Below are 24,185 nucleotides of genomic sequence, written 5' to 3'. Positions count from 1 at the left end.
ATAGTGTCACCACACACTGCCAATAGACCTGGCCTTGTGGTGGCAGACTGGATAAAGCCATGGTCACATGGTACCAGGAGCAGAGAATCTATCTGATAATCCATCCTTTAGCCCCTGTCCCTCAAGACGCCTTGCCAGGCCACAGTTTCAAATAAGAAACTATTCTTAACCCATTGAGACCTGAAGCCGATTCTACATGTCTCCTAAATCTCAACAGTATTCTGAAAAACCTATGTTTCTATATCAGTGGTGCTCAGTCTTTTTCATGTCAAGGACCCCCAAAATTATATGTATTTGGCCGCGGACCCCCATAAAAATATTTTGTTCCAGGGACCCCCCAGAAGCAAAGATTCGAGTTAAAAATGTTCGCTTTAAAAGTATATATATTCAAAGATTTGCACACATTTTCACGATTTTTCAAAAATAGCAGATCTACAAGCTCGTAGCGCGGCACTCGGTGCCGCGCTATGAGCTTGTATATCTGCTATTTTTGAATAGCCTAAAGTGTAAAATAATGCTTTTTAGCTCAAATCTAAAGATGACACAGTTCCAGGTATTACTTCAAACCCTATACTTGGTTGTCGACTGGGGTCCCTCAAGCTCCAGTCGACTTTCTTGTTGTGTGTGTTGTTGGACAACCAGCAGTGGACTTTTTTCATTGAAGGACCCGAATTGCTTTGATGTTGAACTGTTTTATGAACTGAGACGAATTAGTATGGAACTGGAATTAACTTTAGTATTGTGACTGTAGGGTTTTTTTTTTACACAGACTTTTGACTGGTTTAAAACTCACTCAAGCTGCCACATTAAAAACAAAGCACTCGTCAACAGTAGAACGCTGTAGTTGTACTGGGTTACTGTGAAGGAGTGCTTTGTAGAAAGGTAGCTTGCATACTCAGCAACCTTTCCTTGAGATATACAGTATATCGTTGCTGTCGGGCAGAAACCTCGTATCACCATATTTAGTTTTTTCGTTGATTCATGCCCTACTTGATCTCATACTACAGCGTGCACACAAAAGCATCAAAAGTAGCAGATCCACAAGCTCGTAGATCGGCTGCTTTTGTTATTTTTGAATTTGCTGAAATGTAACAGTTTTGAACATATGAGGTTTCCACCCGACAGAGACGATATATATACAAACAAAAAACACTTGTCCTGCTGTTTCTTCAGATGGGTGTTAGGTGAGAGTGAAAGCTCCAGCAGTAGAGGCCATTCTGAATGATTATGATGCAGGCTGTGTATGTACCGTGTCAATTTCCGTACTGACGTCAAGGCGGCCCGGCGGCAGCTGGAATGAGGTTCCTCCTCCTTCTTTCGCTTGCTGAGGTTGCCAGGCAACAGCCGTCCAATCCCGTCTCCCCTCTCCTTTTCTTCCCTCCTCTCTCATTATAGCTCATGTGTGAAGGTCATCCTCTCTCTCCCCTTTCTCTCTCTCTCTCTCTCCCTCTTTCACTGTCTCGGTCTATGTCTCTCTGTCCTTTATGTCCTCTCCTTCCCATATTTCTCCCATCTAACAGAGGACAGGAAACGGTAATAGACAGAACAGGAAGTGATGTAAAACGTGGGGTTAATGAGCTGGATGAAAATGTAAGGCCATGCTTGAGGAGTGGGATTCAGTGGTTGTAAACGTGAAGGCGCGTGGATATTGTCAACAGCATCCTTTCCTTTAAATGCTATAGGTTAAATGACATAAATACGTTTCAGAGCAGATCAATGATGGTTGAATCAGTAGAGGCCATTTTGGATGATTAAAAGTTAAGGTTTGTTAAAGACAAGGTTTGTTGGAGTATCTGCTTCTGCACTTGTATAATAAGCTGAAGTATTATGCTACATTTTCCACAGATGATCTTCTACCATCTTAGCTCTTCCTTCCTATTTTTCATTGTTGCACCTCTCACGTTAGGATAGGATGACATGAATATTGTCTGAGTACTGTGGCGGCATTATTTTGTCTCCGCCAGGAGACTATTGTTTTCGTTCTCGTCCTTCCGTGTGTCCACCAAGCTAACATTGGTCAAGCTTCACGTGACAATATGTTGAAAGGGTGTGCTTTGATTGGCTAGCGAGATGCATGACGAAATAGAGCCCTATAAATAGGTGTGTCACTTCGAAACATTGTTTACATGTTTCGAAGTGACACACCTATCCATCAGCCAAGCTAACATTGGTCAAGTGACACGTGACAATATGTAATATTGACAGGATTAATGGAGAGTATCTTTTCCTCTCCGTCCGTCTCTGTATATGTCCGTCTGAGAACACCCAACATTGGTCAAGCTGCATGTGACATCACAATATGTTATATAAATAGCTTAGACAGGATCAATCAGGAACAGTACTTTCCAGTACAAACTGAGAGTGATTTCCTTTGGTTAAAATAGCACGGGTCCGCTGACGGGTCTCCGCTGACTCAAGTCCTCCTGACACCTCAGGAGGACTTGAGTACCTGCTAACTGGCACACTACGGCTCCCATGAACTCTCTAGACCTGATGGTCAATGGGCAGGCCAGCACATGCCCAACACTATTTTTTTAACTTTCCCTTTTTACTACTGGCGGAGAGACCTGTGCTCCGAGGAGCACATTTTCTAGTTTGCTTTGAATCCCGTCAGTGTACACAGCTGGCAGAATGTTTTACATGGCAATGTTTTGCATGTCTTCCAGGGATAATAAACTGTCCATAACCAATAACTTTGCTGTTATGATACCACTTTCAACCTTGCGTCCCTATTCTGGACATGTCATTATAAGTGGTGAATTGGTTAACTTCTTGATGAGCCAAACAAGTGCATGTGCAGTTCCATGTGTAGATTGTAACGTGAAATTGTGATGTGGTTTAATTTTAAGAGATGTTATGTTATTGCATCAAAACCAGCAGTTAAAAGATGAATACTATCTGTAATGAGTGAAAACAGATATTGTAATGCTCTTTCTGAAGCCACTACCTACTGTAGTGTATGGTTGCCAGTAGAAAACGTAGCCCATTTTACTTCTATTTTTGGTCCTGAAAATCAATGCTACACAGTCGCAGTCTGTGACACAGTGTCTGATTTACTGTAAAGCCATGGCTAGACATCATGTAATGTGATGACAGATAAAGAGTTATTGGCGTTGGGTAACTTGATTCATATAATGTGAAAGTTGTCAGTGCTTGTGCTCATATTTGTGTGTGTGTGTGCGTACGTGTGCGTGTGTGTGTGTGTGTGTGTGTGTGTGTGTGTGTGTGTGTGTGTGTGTGTGTGTGTGTGTGTGTGTGTGTGTGTGTGTGTGTGTGTGTGTGTGTGTGTGTGTGTGTGTGTGTGTGTGTATGTACAGTGCGTGCGTGCATGTGTGTCTGCGTGCGCAAGCGTGTATGTGTATGAGTACTGTGAAGGTTTTCTCCTTTGTGCTTTTGTTCCTCTAAAGCCTTTGGAATTTGGTTTCCTGTCCCCGTCTCTCTTGTTATGCTTGATAATTAATTGCCCTTGTTAAGCCATGAAGAAGCTCCATTTCAGTGTCTTTTCCTGTTTTTCTGACAACTGGCACAAAGGTCGCCCAAACTCATTGGGTTTGAGTGCGTCAACGATGCGTGTGTTGATGAACGTTGACAATAACGGTTTAGCACATTTACAGTCCAAAAACATTTGGTCTTAAGTCTTGCTCTGTCTCTAATCAGTTTCTCTACCTCTATCTGATCATGGTGTCTCTCTACCTCTCTACCGCTTTCTGTCTCTCCCTCTCTTTCACTCTCTGTCTATCTATCTGTCTCTCTCCCCTTCTCTCTCTACCTATTTCTCTCTCACACAGTCTCTTAGATAGTAAGCTCTGTCCGGTGACTTTGGCTTTGTGCTGGTTCTGCAGTGTGTGTGTGTGCGCGTGTGCGTGCAGGAGTGTGTGTCATTGAAAACATCAATGGAGAAGTGATGATTCCAGCAAAGGCTGACAGAGGGAGTAAGAGAAAGAGAGAAACAAAGAGAAGACAGAAGAGACGGGGAGTGAGATTATCTTAGGGCTCTAAAACGTCACTGCAGTTCCTCCATGACTCAGCCTGTATAATGTGCTTTGTAGCTCAATATACCTTACTTAATGTGAATGAATGTGTCTGCTATGTGGAACGTACGCTAAGAATACTGCTTCTTTAACTGTACCTTTAACCTTTCGCACAAATCATACAGTACGTATATGTTTTATGGCAAGCGTTCAATATAAGGAATCTTTAAAAACCTTGTTTTTATCGTGTAATTACACAAATAATTTGATTGAGTGATTGCAGTAATTATTTTAGCCTACCTTTCTGTTTAGCTTAGTGTGGCTGACTCAGTCTGTATCTTTACTTAATGAACCTGACCCAAATACGTCTGACAATAATACTCTCACCTTCTCAGCCTTCACAGCAGTCCTCCTGTTTACAATCACATTCTTCAGATGTGGTTAGACGTTGTGTGTGCTGGATACAACAGCTAGTTTTAACCTACTCCATAAGAAATGCTTTATAAATTAATGTTAACTTATTGGATAGTATTCATTACATTGTTTTGGTGAAGCGATGTGATGGGTCAAAGACTTTTTAACAACAATACTAATTCTCATAAAATCAGAGGGTTCTCACTCCCAAGGCGTCATATTTTACCACTTGGCTCCTTGAAGGGATAGTTCTCCCCCAAAATGACTTTGTTTTTATCAATTACTATCGACACAAAGAGTCTCCTTTGTGTCTCCATACTGAACCGCTGCCAGTCATCAAATGATTGGCTTAGGAATGCGACGAAAACAAAAAAATATCCATTAATTCAAGTCTCCATGGGGTGAGTAATCGATAGAACTATCCCTTTAAGCCTAATGTATAGTGTGTGAGCCAATGCGTGGCTCATGGCTCATGGCTCTTGGCTTCAATAGCGTCTAGTACAGAGCTATGAGCCATGCCATGGCTCAAACAGTATAAATTGGGCTTTAGGTTTCCAGTTCGATGCTGACATTATGAGTGCCCTTTCACGTCAACCATGATGACGCAGAGGGAATTTACCTTTTAGTTCTCGGCCTATCAGTATTCAGCTCGCACCGCTCTGCGTGGGCACTTGCTCATTGCTCAACCCTGCTTCTAACAGTGCACCAGTGTGCCTTGTAAATGTTTTTAACATGTTTTTGATGTTTTTAATGACATTTTCAATGTTGGATCTACATGGTCTGCACAAAAAAACTGAGAAGAGGCTTTTGGAGACCTTGATTTGGATAGGCGTCAATTAGGGAGCAATCCTCCCTGTAAGTCTATCCTTGTTGGCCAAACAACTAACTAGCCGATAATCGCAGATCAATCGTTCCTCCAGGCTATGGAATATAGTGGCCACTGGCTCTTGATAGACGTCGATCGCCACTTAGCGAAGCATCTCCACTACAATGTGTAAATAGGGATCTGGTGAAGGCATATTAAGCCAGATCAAACACGCGTATTGTCAGTGGCCTTGTGGTTAGAGTGGCCGCTTAGAGACTAGGTCGGGGTTTGATCCCTGGCTGGGTCATACCAAAGACAAGGGTTGGATTGGGGGTAAGTCTCTGCGACAGACTATCGTCGTGTCCAGGGGGTGTACTTGTACATCAAGCTGCCCCACTCTACAGAAACAGGAGATAGGCTCCTGCCCTATGCGCCACAAGGCTTACTTATTAATCATAGTAGTTAAAGAAATTAGGGATGTCCGATTTTATCGGCCTCCCGATATTATCGGCCGATATTAGCATAAAAATTGATATCGGGAAAATATCGGTATCGGTTTTTTCTTTTCTTCATAAATAAGTTACAGGAGTTCTTACTGTATATGGTGTGTGTGATATGAAATTTGAGCTTACCCTAATCACAATAATCCCCGCATATATCGGTATCGGTTGATATCGGTATCGGTAATTAAGAGTTCGACAATATCGGTATATCGGTTATCGGTAAAAAAGCCAATATCGGACAACCCTAAAAGAAATCCAAGTTTTTTTTTACGAAACAGACCCGTTTCTTCTTTGTCCGTGAAGTGAGTAGCGAGTGAGGCACTGCTATGGAGGTACACATTTTTAACTGTCTATAAGTTTAGTTGTGCATACAGTAGGAGATGTAGCGTGTTCCATCACGGTGAAAGTAGACAAGTGACAGACAGACAAAATGTTTGGGTGAGTGAAATTTCATTATCATTATCATTATCATTGAGACCTGGAACGCATCTGTCATTTTTTGATTTGAGCTAAAAAGCATTATTTTACACTTTAGCTATTAAAAAATAGCAGATATACAAGCTGCTGATATACAAAATAGCAGATCTACAAGCTCATAGTTAGCGCGGCACCGAGTGCCGCGCTAACTATGAGCTTGTAGATCTGCTATTTTTTTTTTATCGTGAAAATGTGTGCAAATCTTTGAATATATATATTTTTAAAGCGAACAGTTTTTAACTCAAATCTTTGCTTCTGGGGCGTCCCTGGAACAAAATATTTTGATGGGGGTCCGCGGCCAAATACATATCATTTTGGGGGTCCTTGACATGAAAAAGATTGAGCACCACTGACATAGAAACATACGTTTTTCAGAACACTGTTGAGATTTAGGAGACATGTAGAATCGGCTTCAGGTCTCAATGGGTTAATGTGATCACCAAGTGCGTGGTCCATGCATTTTGACTGAATTGCCTGGTGTGCGCATTCTTATGATTAGAATATGAAAGATTGCCTGAATGTGTCTGTTGGTTTGAAAATCCTCTAGTGTGTGTACCCAGCTTTACATATGGTGTAAATATTGACACAATAGCTGTTCTTCTGGCCCCAACCTGCCACAGCAGAGTGTCAGTAGATGAAGCCCAGTCACAGATGTCTCTTGTGGATGTAGTCAGGCCAACAACATGGGGATGGATGGCTTCATAGTCCATCTGTTACTGTTAAAGCCCCGTTATACTTAGTTGTGCACCGGTGTTGCGCACGGAAAATGGCAGATCTACAAGCTCACAACCATGACAGGCTGTGATGCGTAGTGAGCTTGTAGATCTGCTATTTACCATTTACAATTTAGGCATTCATCGGACGCTTTTAATCCAGAGCAATTTACCGTAAGCAAGGTAAACACAAGGTAACACATCAAATACATAGAAATAGTCATCTAGGAGCATAGGTAAACCAATCATCATCAGTCTAAACAGTATAATATAAAATAAAATAAATTCTGAAACTATACAAACTACAAACAGTACATTACCCGTTAGCAATCATTATCTTCCAATGTTCATTCCTAGTCATCTGTTTCTCCTTGTGTGTGTGTGTGTGTGTGTGTGTGTGTGTGTGTTTTATATAAATATTGTCCCTTAATACTAGGGGTGTGCCGATATATCGCGATACGTTTTCGTGACGATATGTATCGTTTTGGAAAAAAAAAATATTGGTTTGAAAAAATAATAATATATATATATATATATATATTTTTTTTTTTACAATCATAATAATCAGGCATGCAAACAGCCCCGAGGTGAAAAGGGTGACAACATGTTGTTGTTTTTTTGGGTCAGGTGTCACACTATTGCCCTATTTGGATTCAAAACGGCTATTGTAGCTGAAAAGCTACAAGTTTGCATGTCTGAATAATGCAAAAACAGAATTATTTGTTTGCATTTGCTTTTTTTCTCCCCCATATATTTTCATGATAAAAAAGTGCGTATCGTATCAAAATCGTATCGAAGTTGTGAGCCCAATATCGTATCGTTTTGTGAAATTAGTGTATCGGCACACCCCTACTTAATACGTTTTATACAGGTTTATGCCTAAACAACCACCCAGATATTTGTTTTCAGAATTTGTCTGTCATTCCAAGCCTTTTCAGCTGCAATACTAAAACGTCCTCATTGGGCAGAGGGCCGCTATTGAGGAATTGTGTCTGTCAATCATCACCTCCCCCCGCCCTCCTCACTGCTTTTCCCCGCCCTCATTAGAATACGGCCAATGGCGCCGGTTGTAAACAATAAGGGAGTTGGAGACTGAAAAGTAGGGGGCGGGACTATTAAAATGAGGTCCCCATGGTGACATCACCATGGGGAAAATGTGAAATGGCCTGTTCAGACACGCCCATTCAGAAAATCCATGAAATGAAGATGAAAGACTGAGTGTTAAAAAAACTTCTTTGAGCACAAGGGACACTGGGGAGCCCCCAAAAAAAAAAAAAGTTAAATTCATGGTGTAGCGCCTTTAACCTCTAACTTCAAGTAAACATCCTCATTAACATGGCTAATAGGACTTACACATTAACTACTTCAACATGATTGCTTCAATATTATGAAATCCACAAGAAAAGAAAGCAGCTTGAATTTTTCTATCAACACACTTTTATTTTTGCTGGATTCTGAGAATTTGTGATATTCCCCTAAATACTGTAGATGGTGGTTCCTAACCTTTTCTGGATCAGGGCCCACTTTAAAATCCTGAAAGTGATAAATGGAACCAACTTTGTGTATTTCAAGTTATGAAAACTGAATATATATAATAAGTTGTTATAATCATAAAAATCACAAATTCCAATTATTTAGGGGCCCACTTGCAATACCCTCGCGGCCCACCACTGGGCCCCAGCCCACAGATTGGGAATTACTTCTGTAGAATAACAAATTGATGGTGTTACTTAATATGCTGGAATCGTTTAAAGTCAAGCAATAACACACGAGAGGCCGTATCAAGGACGAGCGATTTAGATATCTTAGTCTGATTTGGTATTCTGTTAGAATATTAAAGCTATACCCATAATGTTGATATTATAGTCACACAAGCCCACACTGCCCTCCCACATTAGCGGAGGAGACAGCATGTGCACAAGCAAGGAGTGGGAGATATTATTCTATAATGAAAGCTGGTGTAGCACACCGACATGGGAGATCAACATGCAGAATGACTCCATTCCAAAATGCTTCATACTGTAGCTTCTTAAAACCTACAGCATGTGACCCACTCTCATTTTAGAACGTAAGCTGTTTGGATTTTTACAGTTTGTTTTGATGCTTTTGATTAATCTGTATTTTTTAAGATATTGAATGCTACTCCAGGCTGTCGTTATATCATCTTCATCGTGTGGTTTCGTGTAAGGTAGGGTCTTGGTGTGGAGATACACAGTAAGAACTTATGATGACCTCCTGTTTGCCCTTGAAGAGGACATTATCTCTAGGCACTGTGCTGATACTGTCAGATGGTCTGATAGTGTGTGTGTGTGTGTGTGTGTGTGTGTGTGCGTGTGTGTGTGTGTGTGTGTGTGTGTGTGTGCGCGCAGGCACACACACACACACACACACACACACACACACACACACACACACACACACACACACACACACACACACACACACACACACACACACACACAGTATCTCACCGTTTAATTTTTGCTCAGTTTCACACACAGAGGAATATAGTCTATTTGTTTACACACACAGTCGCTGTCTTCCAAATGTGTAAACACAGTCATGGAGAGAGACTGTTGGATAGGGTCAATTACCAGTTGGATGGGGGTAGGTCTCTATGTTTTCATAGTGGGGGATGGGAAGAAGAGAGGGAGGGAGGGAGAGAGAGAGAGAGAGCAGGTGTACAGAGGCACTGGGGGAGAATTGGATGGGGCACAAAAAGGGGGGATGAGATGTGGAAGAAAGAGCGAAAGACGCAGAGAGGGGAGGGGGATTTAGGAGGCATTTGGGAATATGGTTACGTCTAATCTCTTTGCGCACACACACACACACACACACACACACACACACACACACACACACACACACACACACACACACACACACACACACCAACCAACACACATATCCTGGCAGCAGAACCTATAAACTCACTTCAAGGTATTTTGTTTTACTAATCTTACTTGCCCACATTTCAGCCTATAATGCTGAAAACGCCAAGCATCGCTGCAAAACAAATGAATGAAGATACCCACACGTTGGATTAATGTACCCTTTTTGCGCGTTTTCTAGTGCAGTGTTTCTCAAACATTATCATGTCAATGACCCCTAAATTCATATGTGTTAGGCCACGGACCCCCATTTGAAAAGATTTGATGCCAGGCAGGGACCCCCATAAGAGAAGCTCTTAGTTGTTAGATTTGTAATTCTACAACTGTCTATTCTAGGTGGGGAGAGAGAAACCTATGATCTGAATATCATTCATACATTCTCCCATTGGGCTACCTTCTAGCTGGTGGAATTATAGTTAAATGAACCACTTTCAACCTGGCATCCCTATTTTGGGCAAGTCAAGCACACGTATTTTTTTTGGTGTAAAAATAGCAGATCTACAAGCTCACAATGTTTGCTATCATAGAAATTGGGCTTAAGTGGTTAAACTGTTCCTAATTTTGCTAGGGACCCCCTGGTTACCACTCGAGTACCCCAGGGGGTCCCTAGACCCCACTGTTCTAGTGTTTTGTCCAGCTGGTCTGGATGAAGCATAATATACACTTCACTTGGTCATCAGTGCGTCTCCTCTGGTCTAGATTTTGGATGTGCACGTCTAACCTCCCTCGATGGATCCTTTCCACACACCTCTGATCCTACAGAGAGGCTGTAGTGGCATACTGCCAGAGGCAGCTGACCTGGATATGCAGCACCAGCGTGTGTGTGTGTGTGTGTGTGTGTGTGTGTGTGTGTGTGTGTGTGTGTGTGTGTGTGTGTGTGTGTGTGTGTGTGTGTGTGTGTGTGTGTGTGTGTGTGTGTGTGTGTGTGTGTGTGTGTGTGTGTGTGTGTGTGTGTGTGTGTGTGTGTGTGTGTGTGTGTGTGTGTGTGTGTGTGTGTGTGTGTGTGTGTGTGTGTGCGCGTGCGTGCGTGCGTGCGCATGCATTGATTAGTGGATGGATGTGTGCCCTCATTTTAAATTGTAAATACATAAATGAGATTCACATGGATTTATCCTCCGCACATGTGTGGTTCTCTCAGCTTGGAGCTGTGGCTGCTTTAGAGAAATTATCTATTTTGGGATGAATAACCAGGTGGATAGATTTGAAGATTTGAAGTGGAATATGTATCTTAGTCATATCGTAGGCCTTTCATACTATCTGGATGTTGCTGCATTAGTGGTCGTGAAAACTTGATCATGGTCTTCTTTTATCTTGTCTTTATCTGTTGATTTTCATTTACAAACATCACAGACAGACAATTACAGTACGAATGCATTATATTGTGATCAAAACGTAACGGGAAAACAGAGCTCTTCAGAATAAGAGCTAGAGGTAAATGAATGCTACATTCCATGGCAGTTTTTCTGTGTCTCCTCCACCTCTCTGCACATCCTACCTCTCCATCTGTCCTCCCTCTGTTCTACAGCCTCTCCATCACATCGTTGCTGTCGGGCAGAAACCTTGTATCTCCATATTTCGACATTTTCTCCAGATTTCTTTTGTAAATGAATGCCCCACTTCATGATGCAAGAGGGTCACACAAAAGTAGTGAAAATAGCAGATCTACAAACTTGCTTACAAGCTTGTAGAGTTGCTATTTTCGCTATTTTAAATCGTTTTGACAATAATCTAAAAAAGGAACCGTTTTGGACATACAAGGTTTCCACCCGACAACAAACGATATCACCATCAACCAGCCGATCCCCACCCCCATCCCCACTCCTACAGTACACCCCCCCCCATCACTGAGCCTTTCTCACACTACCCTCTGCGTTGTGCCCTGTGGTGATGTTTGCTTCCCTCGCGTACATGTGTGACTGTCACAGGGTTAAAGGTTGCTCAATCTGTTTTCGGTACCGCTATTAGTGTGGTGATTTTTGAGGGGCTGGAGATACAATTTACATTTTACAATTTAGGCATTTAGCAGACCCATCTTAATCCAGAGCGACTTACAGTAAGCAAGGACAACACAAGATAATACATCAAATGCATAGGAATAGTAATCTAATAATAAAGTAAAACATAAGTAAACCAATAATCTAATAATAACTAATACACACGTAAACCAATAACCTATCATCAGCTTACATTGAAACTATACATATATAGGATACTATAGGATGCCAGGTCAACAATGACCTGGCATCTGTCTACATAACATGCTATCTACAGTAAGTTACATTTTAGCCTTTGCGTAAGCCTGCAAGATTCCAGTCGTATATATATCCCATATTAAATAGAATAGAATATATTTGTAGAATATATACATACTTGAACGTTTACTTTGTATATATGAATTACATTATTACATTATTTCATTATCTGTTTAATTTGTCTGTGGTGAAAGATTTGGTTTATTTAAATTAAATACCATGTTGGTATATGTAAAAATATAGACGTCAAGCAATGACGCTGAAGTAAGAGGAACGAAGGCTTAGGATTAATTACGTTTTATAATTCAGCCTACTCCTTTTTGACCATGTAGAATTATAGTATTTTGTTGTTGCCTGTGAGGTGTGTTTTTTTTTTTTTTTATTATATTGCATTTATTTATTTGTTTTTGACTTTTTTGTCTAATTTAATAATAATGTTCTAATGTTCAAAATAAAGATTTAATTCATACATTCATTCATGTTTTGATACCTAACCCTACAGATGACCCCAAGAATCGCCAAAATGCCAAATATGTTTGTTTGAAGAATTTGCATTACTCATTATGTAAAGATCCTCTTTGAATGTACAACGACTGTCCTTGCCGTTAATATGCCATCTTAACATGTCTTATGCCCGTTCTCTTGCTCCTTCATCAAACACCCATCCAGGAGGGGCAACAGCTGATCCAGGAGAAGCCTGAGCTCAGTCCGGTGGTGCGTAAGAAGCTGGGGGAGATCAGAGAGTGCTGGCAGGACCTGGAGAGCACCACGCAGGCCAGGGCGCGGGGCCTGTTTGAGGCCAACAGGGCCGACCTGCTGGTGCAGAGCTACGGCAGTCTAGACCAGCGGCTGGGCCAGCTGGAAGGACAGCTGGCCTACGTGGATCAGGGACGGGACCTCACCACCGTCAACAAGCAGCTCAAGAAACTACAGGTGATCCTTAGTTCCACTTACCGTACCTGGACGCAGGTACAGCAAGTGACAGATTGGAATCTTTTCTTATTTTATAACCAATTAACCCATTATTAACTCATTAAGACCGGGAGCGCATCTGTGTCATTTTAAGATTTCTTTGGCTATTCAAAAATAGCAGATCTACAAGCTCATGAGCTTGTAGATCTGCTATTTTTGAGGGGGAAAAAAGTCATGATAATTTGTGCAAATCTTTGAATGTATATGTTTTTTAAAGCGAACATTTGTAACTCAAATCTTTGCTTCTGGGGGATTGTACAAATGTCCTCTAAATCCTAACAGTTTTCTGAAACACTAATGTTTCTACTATATCAGTGGTTCTCAAACTTTTTCATGTCAAGGACCTCCAAAATGATATGTATTTGGCCGCCGACTCCCATCTGAAAATATTTTGTTATGTATATATATCTAACTATATAAATGGCGAGCAACTTCCGCACCCTCGGTGGTGACACCCCACAGCTCTGTTATCCAATAAACAACGCACCGCCAGACCACATGTCGCCTACTGACTCGCCACGGCCGCCGCGCTGAATTTACGCCTCGCGTAGGGCACATCTCACTGCTCACTACACCGTTTCCACCGCGCAACATAATTAATTCTACTCACCAAATGTCGGACAAAACGGAAGGGGAGCCAGCTTCGTACCGTTTACCGTGCGCACGACCTCATCACCACAACAGCAGGCAGCCGCTGCGGGGTTTTTTTCCTTTTTTTCCAAACTTTTTTTTTGGTCACCATTTTCTCCAGGCACCATTTCCGGTGTAACGTCGGGTGTTTCTTTTCACCAGCCAATCACCTTTCACGTTGCCACGTCCGTTGCCACGTCGCGCTGACGTACGCTAAACAAGCGCTGCCGTGCGCACAATGCAAACGAGCCCAAAGGCGCGCAAAAATAAGCCGACCATTGCTTAGACACAAAGTCAGACCTGGCAACGCAGCCTACGCCAATCATGTGTGACAGATCTACAAGCTATGGGGCAGAGACGCCACCGTATCTTAGCAACAACTACAGCGCTCACTCTCATTGGTCGTGTCACGCTAAGAGCAGTCTCCACACAATGGCATCGCAGACAGCTTGCTGTTACTGCTGTAGCCATCACAGGCAGTTGCAGCACGACGGACAGGGCGCTGTGATAGCTGCCATGTCGCTAACGCTAACCTGGTTGTCATGCCTGCAGCGGCTGTGCAATCACTTTGTCAACAATGCACGTTCGTGTGGTGAATGTCTATATTGCTGCTCAGTTCGTCCATTGTAGATGGTGTATGTTTGTGTGTGTCTTCTGGATAACTATGTAGCTCCACAGCAACTACAGTAACTAACGTAATGGCAGGACCGCCCCGTGCAACGCATGTTACGCTGCATTATGGTCATGTAGTCATTTCAGATAATTTCGCTCCGATTAGAGCAGTGTTTATCAACCCTTTCACGCCGCCCCCCCCCCCCCCCCCCCCCCAAATACACGTACTTGATCTGGGACCCCCCCATTCTGTTTGACTCCGTTCCACAAGTAAATATTGTGAAAATAGCCGATCTACAAGCTCGAAACGCCTCACTCCACTCTGTGCTGCAGCTACACGGACACACAGACAGGGACACTATTGTGAAAATAGCCGATCTACAAGCTCGAAACGCCTCACTCCACTCTGTGCTGCAGCTACACGGACACACAGACAGGGACACGGAGGGACCTACAACATGTCTGGACATGTCTGTGTAAGCGAGAACTATACTTCGCCAGTACAACGCTGTGTAACCGAGAGCACGTGCGCACGACCAAATCACAACAACACCAGGCGGCCGCCATCTTGCAGAAAGGGCTGCCATTCGCCAGCTTTCACAAAAACAAGCAACCACCTTCATATTTTTTTTTTTTTTTTTTTTTTTTTCCTTTTGGAAATTTTCATCCCACGATTTCCGCGCGGACCACCAGGGGGTCCGCGGACCCCCTGGTGGTCCGCGAAACATACAAAATATAATTTCTTCTACTTATTTTTCATCATTTTGTAACTTTTACATTATACTTTCTTACAATTTTTTTTTTTTCCCCCCCTTTTTGCAAATGTTACTTAGACAATTTGTCTACCCCCATATACACACGCCCACGCGGGCCCCGTGCGCGTAGGGGCGGATATTTGCACTAGGCATACCAAGCACTTGCTTGGAGCCCCAAGGCATGGGAGCCCCCACCTCCCCCCCCTTTTTTTTTTTCTTAATTAAAAAAAAATGTCTTCGCATTTTCGCGCGCGCAAAATAGGCCCCGAACCAGAGCTTTGCTTGGAGCCCCTAACTTCTTAAATCCGCCCCTGCGCGTACATGCCTCTAACAGCCATAATCCCCATCTATACTGCCCACTCTGTGCTGCAGCTACACGGATACAGAGACAGGGACACGGAGGGACCAACAAACGCAAAGCCCCGTGCGCGGCTGGGGTTGAGGGGGGCGTAGCCCCCCGAAACTCTAGTATATATATATATATTCAAAGATTTGCACACATTTTCAAGATTTTTTGAAAATAGCAGATATACAGGCTCATAGCGCGGCACTCGGTGCCGCGCTATGAGCTTGTAGATCTGCTATTTTTGAATAGCCAAAGCATGAAATAGTGGTTTAAGTGGTTACACAGCTGCGTTCCCGGTTTTAATGGGTTAAATAAACAGATTAGAACAACCAAGGATAAAACACCAATAATGATAATAATGATAATTCCTTCTCTAGTTACTGTTGTGTTTTGCTCGCTGCAGTGGGGGGGGGGTGGGGGGTGGGGGGGGATGAATGCCCTACTTCGTCATACGAGGGTGTCGCACAACAATTTTGAAAATAGCAGATCTACAACGTGTGAGCTTGTAGATCCGCTATTTTCGCTATTTTAAAAGCTGATAATAGATAATAATAAAATAATGATAAAAAAGGAACACCCAACAGCAACGATATACAGGCTGGCTAACGTGCTTTGTTCCTTTTATGCTCAGCGGGTTAAAAATGACTCACTGTTTACATTGTCATGGTCCCACAGTAATGGTGTCACCTCATTACTGTTTGAACACACAACATCATGTTGGAAGATACCGGCACCAGTGATTCTCGTCATGTGCTTTGGAATGCCTTGATTTCAGCTCAGCTGTTCATTTCACAATGTTAACTGAGGCTCCTGAATGAATGTTCTTGCAAGCATGCATTTTTAATGTAATGGTTGTTTTGCGCCGCTGTGAAACCATTTGCCTTCATGCCAACCCATTTACGCTTTATTATCATCATTTTTTTTAATGGTTTCATTCCAAAATGAGTTGAGAATGAGAAATATTGTTAGTGGACATTGTCCTATATTTTGAAAATTCAAATCAATATAGCCTTAACATATTACTACTGTTCTGGTTATGGGTGTTAAATATATATTTGACAAATCAGACAAATTTAGTGTTGAACAATAGCAATTTCCGTCTAATGTAACCTAACCAATATACTGTATTGTTTTGTTTTCTATGACAGTTGTGTTGACTTGTAAACACTTTAGCACACTGCATGTTTCAGAAAGTACAAGGTAGCTTGGCATCCATTCAAAAGCATTGTAGTGCAGTAAAGTCTGTTTGCAGCTGTTCAAAGAATCTATTTACCAAATAGCCTTTAAAATGGTAAATAATTTCCATTGTATTCCATAGAGAGTTTTAAATTAATGCCATCATTTTGTAAATGACCTGCGACTCCATTTAAGAAAGAGTGCATGCCTTCAGTGAATCTAGTTACATACACTTACGAACTGATCTGTTGTTACCACATTTTCCAATTACATCCATTCCATTCTATAACCACTATAGTACCAGAAATCAAGGCTGTTCTTCATCTCATTTTGGAATTAAATTCTTGATTGTCTCCGCCAGGCCGAAGGCATGGCCGAGACTATGTTTTGCATGTTTTTGCACACACCGTACGTCCAAACATCACACAAATCGGTACACAGTCTATAGAGCGTGCCAACGTGTCGTCACCACGGGGGTGCGAGGCATTGGGCATGGCATTGGGCAATGTTAAGTCAACCTGATTCTTACCCCTCAAAGATGTCCGCAGCTACCAAAAGACACTTGTTGACGCCCCCCTCAGGATTTTTTAGCACGCTCTATAGGCATTAAACCAAACGGGTCAGATATTGTCTTCCAAAGTTTGCAGGACTGCTCCGTTTTGAACAAAATGTCTCCGTAAGGAGACACAAAATGTCTCCTTACGCACCTCCTGAAATCCTGAACGCAGCGGGCAATTTCCGTGAAAATTTGCACGCAGATTCCCACTAGGCCGAGGAAGATCTTTTTTCAAATCAGCCTCATGGTGGCACTACAACTATAACTGCACACTCCCTAGACGCCAAGGAAAAACCTTTGCCCTGCATTTTTCAGATCTGCCTTTTATAGCGCCACCAGGAGGACAACTCATGTGAAACATTTTTTTTTATATTACTCCTTCAGATTTTCGGTACACATGATCTTTATAGTCATGTGATCAAGACGGATCTGTCCGTCTTCATCTAAGATTGGCATCTAAAGTTTGCAGGAGTGGCCCGTTTTGAACAAAATTCCTCAAATCATGAAAGCAGCGTCCGATTGCTGTGAAACTCTGCACGCGCATTCCCACTACGTTGAGGAACAAATGCCACCCTTTGCCCTATTATAGTGCCACCAGGAGGCATTTTCTTAGCAAAACGCATGTTTTTTATATTGCTCCTACAGATTTTGTCATCACGCAAATCAGTACACATTATCTCTATGGTCACGTGATCAAGATGGATCTGTCCGATTTTGTCTATTTCATCCTGATTGGTGAATTCCGAACATTGCTGGCCCACAATAACCTACCTTATTGTAGGAATGATATACAGTATACTGTATATATTACCCATCCAAAAGCAGGCTGGTGTAATGCTGGCATGTTTTTCCATAAGGCTGGCATACATTCTCATCCTCTAATTATTTTATCATTTCACCAGACATCTGTCATTCTCCTTTCCCACAGCATGCTGCTTAGATCATCATTTAGCAGCCTGCCATTAGCACTGCTTTATGGCACCATCCTCACTCCAAACCAAACTTCATTACCCAGCATCCATCCATCCATCCATGCCCAGGGGTACAGTAACCTTCACTACACTTCATTTCTGATCTTTTTCCTTTGTTTTACCATCCTAAATTGAATTATTTAATTTACGATAACTAATGTTGCAGCATTCAAATTGGGTACAAATGTGTTGTGTGTGTGTGTGTGTGTGTGTGTGTGTGTGTGTGTGTGTGTGTGTGTGTGTGTGTGTGTGTGTGTGTGTGTGTGTGTGTGTGTGTGTGTGTGTGTGTGTGTGTGTGTGTGTGTGTGTGTGTGTGTGTGTGTGTGTGTCACAATTTTTTAGCAGACCTACAAGCTCTGTATATCTGCATGAAAATGTATGCAAATCTTTGAATATATATATATATATTTAAAGCAAACATTTCTACCTCAAACCCTTGTTTCTGGGGGTCCCTGGAGCAAAATATCTTAAGTTGGGGGTCTGCGGCCAAATACATATCGTTTTGGGGGTCCATGACATGAAAAAGTTTGAGAACCACTGATATAGAAACATAAGTTAGGTTTTAGAAGACATTTTTAGAATCGGCCTCAGGTCTTAAACACAAAGCCTGTTTGGCTGTGAGTCATTATCTGTATTTGGAGACGACAGAAGCTAGAATCGTCCGTTTTGATTGACCTTTATTTATCTGTGTACATACAAATTGACAGTAAGCTTCCTGCAGCAACAATTCAATTTAGAACAAAGGGCAAAAACCTAAAATTACAGCTATAGCAGTATACGTAGTTGGAATAGACAAAAACAGACCAGTGACAGTGGCTTGTAATATTTGCCAATCTATTATACGATATGCGTTTTCTTTCCCTAATAAAAACCCAATGTAGTTAGTGGGTTGGTAACTTTGCTGCAGATGCCATCTAGCATTGAGACTTTGTCTTTGAAAGAAAGTCTAAATGAAACGTTTTACTTTTGTAATGAATAAACACTGTACACATACACCTCTGCACCATCTTATTACTGCCTCTTCGGGCAACTCTGCTCAACTAGTGCATAGAATTCCCTAGGAGTATAGAGTGTCCAGAGCGTAATTCCCAGAGTAATGTTCTTCTAAGTGTAGAATTCTCAGAGTAGATGGGGGGATGAATGTTATGTGATCCAAGAGGGAAAAGCCGTCCTCATTTTTCCTCCCACACGGAGATCGTCTCACTTCACAATTGATGAGGCTGTTCAGCCTGTCAGATGGAATCAATCAGAATGTATTGAACTTGTTGTCGGCAAAAAATAACCAGCTCAAGTTTAGGAGTTTAACCCGATTATGTCCGAGTTACTATGAGTTAACCTCTCCCTCCTAAAAATCCATTAGAATATTCAGCTAAACGGACGAGTTGTCAAGATGCAATGAAGATTGAATGTTACACTTGTCCTTAATTAGGCAGCACGCAGCAATGTGCTCTCACTGTCACCATAGATTAAAGGACATTTTCATAACGTCTAATCTGTTCTTCCTTCCTCTTTGTTTTTACTCATCCGTTCCACTCACCCATCTTTTCCTTCTTTTACACGGCCACCGGTTCTCTCATTCTACCTCTGCCTCGTCTCCCCCCCGTCCCGCGTCTCTGCCATGTCCTCCTCTCTCTCTCCCCCTGATCCTTCTCTTTGTTTTCTCTCCGTTCCTCCTCCTCCCGTTCGACCTCCCCCTCTCCTTCTCCTCTTTCTCTGGCTCGCTCCATCCTCTTGGCCTTTGCAGACCATCAGTGGTGTAAAGTAACTAAGTACATTTACTTAAGTACTGTACTTAAGTAGAATTTGGAGGTATTTTTTACTTTACTGGAGTATTTCCAATTTTCAGTACTTTTACTTCACTACATCTCGGTGGCAAATGTACATTTACTCCACTACAATTATGTGAAAACTTTAGTTACTAGTTACTTTGCAGATATAAATTATTATACATTGAAAATAGCCGATCTACAAGCTCACAACGCGTCGCAGTTTTTATTTGTTTTTGGCGAGTTTTTATTTGTTGACGAAATTGTCAACAAGCTCACAACGCGTTGCATCGCGACGCGCTGTGAGCTTGTAGATCGGCTATTTTCAAACATTTTAGTACATTTTGATACCAGTACTTTGGTACTTTTTCTCAAGTGCATTTTTAATTCCGGACTTTTACTCGTAACAGTCAGAGTACTTCTACATTGCCAGCGTTGATACTTTTACTAGTAAGTGAAACATTTGAAGTGCTTTTTTTCCCACCACCACCGCAGACCATGGAGTGTCAGATGGAGCAGTGGTATAAGGAGGTGGGGGACCTGCAGGTGCAGGCCGCCTCCATGCCCCAGCAGTGTCAGGTGAAGGAGACGGTGGCGGAGCGGCAGGCGGCGGTGGAGAGCCGCATGGTGCGTCTGATCGAGCCGCTGAAGGAGCGCCGGCGCATCCTGCTGGCCTCCAAGGAGGTGCACCAAGTGGGACGCGACCTGGAGGACGAGATAGTGAGTGAGACGGATCCAGTGTTGATTTTTTTAGTAAATTTAGATTTTAGTCATAGTCTTTTGAATGAAATTCCATTTAGTTTTAGTCATATTCTATTCATCATATTCCTCTGAAATGTTTTAGTTTTTGTTTAGTTTTAGTCGACTAAATATCATAGGATTATAGCTGACTAAATCTACAGTTGATTTAGTTTACTAAAATGTGTTTTGTCGGGGCTTGATGGCGTCGCAATGGCTGATTTTACACTTGGTTGCATGCTGAAAATAGCCGATCTACAAGCTCACAATGAGCTTGTAGATCGGCTATTTTCATCATGCAACACCCGTTCTACTGGATCTCTTCTCCACTAGTTCCCTCACTAACGTTTTAGTCTAGTTTTTATTTGTTGACGAAATTGTCAATATATTTAGTCTTAGTTTTAGTCATCGTAGCTTATTTTTTATTTCGTTTTCGTCAGTGAAAAAAAGGCAGCCGATGAAAATATTTCGTATAGTTTTAGTCGACGAAATCAACACGGGACAGATCCCTGAGCTTTCCGACGGGTTCTATTTCTTAAACATGGAAATAGGGTTATGCGGACCGCGTCTTCAAACTGTGCTTAGGGCTATCGCGATCATTACATTTTACTTGCCGATTTATTGTCACACAAATAATTACGATTTTATTGTGTTTTTGGCTTTGAACATTTGGAACATAAATCTAAGTTACATTTCTGTTTTGGCTTCTAGGCTTCCTAAACAAAGCTTCATAGGGAAGATATGACAAATAACTTATAATAATAAATAAATATACAAAGAAATGATTACTTTTTTAAAATCTCTTTCTTTCTTTCTTTCTTTCCTTTTTGTTTTGTTCTGTCTTGTATCCATGTGTGTTTGTCTTTTGAAAAACCTTTGTTCCAATAAAAATTCAGTTAAAAAAATAAATAAATATATATATATATATATATATTAGGGGTGTGCCGATACACTAATTTCACGAAACGATACGATACGATATTTGGCTCACAACTTCGATACGATTTCGATACGATACGATACGCACTTTTTTTATTATAAAAATATATGGAGGAGAAAAAAAGAAAATGCAAACAAATAATTCTGTTTTTGCATTATTCAGACATGCAAACTTGTAGCTTTTCAGCTACAATAGCCGTTTTGAATCCAAATAGTATGACACCTGACCCGAAAAAAAACATGTTGTCACTCTTTTCACTTCGGGGCCGTTTGCATGCCTGATTATTATGATTGTAAAAAAAAAAAAAAAAAAAAAAAAAAAAAAAAAAAAAATTCAAAAACGATATTTTTTTCCCCCAAAACGATACATATCGTCGCGAAAACGTATCGCGATATATCGCGGGACGATATATCGGCACACCCCTAATATATATATATATACAAAGAAATGACATATACTGACTTTATACTTTATAGAAAATAGCGGAAATAGCAGATCTACAAGATCACAACACCTCGTTATGCGACGCATTGTGAACTTATATATCTACTATTTTAGCTATTTTTTGGACAATAATTTGAAAACGTACAGTATGAACTTTTTGTCAACATGGAAACAATTATGATGATTATGCAAAAATAATAATAATAATCTCAATGAATTGCGATTAGGCCATTATGTAATAATTGTGACAGGCCTACCTGAGCTTCTGCTCTATAAGTTTGTAATCATCTAATCATGCACACACACACACACACACACACACACACACACACACACACACACACACACACACACACACACACACACACACACACACACACACACACACACACACACACACACACACACACACACACACACTCACACACTATAACTGTTTTCCACTGTTGTTACAGTTGTGGGTCCGGGAGCGCCTCCCCATGGCCACCTCTCAAGAGCATGGCTCCAGTCTCCAGGCTGTCCAGCAGCTCATGAAGAAGAACCAGGTAGAGAAAACCTATGATCCAATCCAGCCCCTCCCTTTTAACCCATTGAATCCGGGGACGCATCTGTCATTTTAGTCAAAAATAGCAGATCTACAAGCTCATGAGCTTGTATAGCTGCTTTTTTTTTTATTGTGAACATTTGTGCAAAGCATTGAATATATATATATTTTTAAAGCGAACTCAAATCTTTGCTTCTGGGGGTCCCGGGAACAACATATTTTGAGATGGGGGTTTGAGAACCACTGATATTATAGCAACATATTTTTTTTTTTCAAAAAAACTGTTAGGATTTAGAAGAGATTTGTAGAATCCCCAGAAGCAAAGATTTTAGTAAAAAATGTTGGTTTAAAAAAAAAATATATATTTTCAAAGATTTGCACATTTTCACGATTTTTCAAAAATAAATAAAATAGCAGATCTACAAGCTCATAGTGCGGCACTCGGTGCCGCGCTATGAGCTTGTAGATCTGCTATTTTTGAATAGCTCAAAGAAATCTAAAATGCGTTCCCGGATTGAATCGGTTAATGAAAAATACTGTTTGCCGTTAATATTTGTGTTTAGATTAAATGCATTTTAACATTTCTTTTCAGAGGATAAACTGTAAGTGTCACCCTGCACACTGACAGCAGTACAAAGATGTGCTGGTCATCTGATGTTTAACCACTTCCAGATCCATATTCAGAGGGAAAACCTTCGCAGAAAGCAGCAGATCTACAAGCGCGTAGCGTGCAACACATAAGCTTGTAGATCTGCTATTTTCAGCGAATATATTAAAGGGATAGTTAACCCCCAAAATTACTTTTTTTCTATCGATTAGTCACCCCATGGAGACTTGAACTCATGGATATTTTTGGGTTTTTGTCACATGGGCCAATAATTTGATGACCAGCGGGCCGGTAGGCAGCGGTTCCGGTAGGTAGGAGACACAAAGGAGACTCTTTGTGTCTCCTACCGGAACCGCTGCCGGGCATCAAATTATTGGCTTAGGAATGCGACAAAAACAAAAAAGAAATCCATGAATTCTCCATGAAGTCTCCATGGGGTGACTAATCGAAACAGTCATTTTGGGGTTGAACTATCCCTTTAATGTAGAGGGAAAACAGAAAAGACCCTGGCATAGAGCCCCGAGGACTCCGCTCAACCATATAGGGTGTAAATGGTTAATTGACCATGTTCACACGGCGGCCATTGTGATCTTACATCATACAGGCAACCTGTTGATTTATTGATCATGATTTATTGAACTGTAGTTCTCAAGTTGATGAACTTCCAATAGTCTAAAAAGTACTGACAGCTGTATGTGTAAACCATACCCAGGCAAAAATATACAGTTCAATACATGAATGGACATAACTTAAGGCTGGGAAATTAACCAAAAATAATATCTAAATATATAATTGATTTTTATAATTTTGTCGATTCATTGAAAATATTCTACATTTTTTTGTTATAATCAACTAAATTGATTAGTCTGATACCACTTAACCCTGTATTATACAGTACTTCATTGTACAATGGTGGGGTACAAAAATAGTAAAAAATACCCGATCTACAAGCTCACAACCCAAGCATTGCGAAGCGCTGTGAGCTTATAGATCTGCTATCTTTTTTCGTTATCGAGGCAACATTTTTAAATGATCGTGACATTGACTTGAAGTCATATTGCGCAGCCCTAACATAACATAACACAACACACAAATCAGTGGC

General features: G+C 41.3%; 1 protein-coding gene across 1 annotated transcript in view; it reads left to right on the top strand.

The window, feature by feature from the left end:
• sptbn4b (spectrin, beta, non-erythrocytic 4b) overlaps positions 1-24,185 on the top strand; it is a 166,315-nt gene that overhangs the window by 102,205 nt on the left and 39,925 nt on the right. Inside the window, exons 26-28 of the mRNA XM_084065331.1 lie at positions 12,696-12,959; positions 20,306-20,530; positions 22,388-22,477. Of these exons, the coding sequence (XP_083921457.1) occupies positions 12,696-12,959; positions 20,306-20,530; positions 22,388-22,477 (579 nt within the window). The remainder of the gene's footprint in view (positions 1-12,695; positions 12,960-20,305; positions 20,531-22,387; positions 22,478-24,185) is intronic.

This window comes from Gymnoscopelus microlampas (assembly GCF_963454915.1).
Source record: "Gymnoscopelus microlampas genome assembly, chromosome: 8".
NCBI classification, from domain to species: Eukaryota; Metazoa; Chordata; class Actinopteri; order Myctophiformes; family Myctophidae; genus Gymnoscopelus; species Gymnoscopelus microlampas.
Note: the sequence above shows the minus strand (reverse complement) of the source record. Positions and strands in the feature narration are given on the sequence as shown.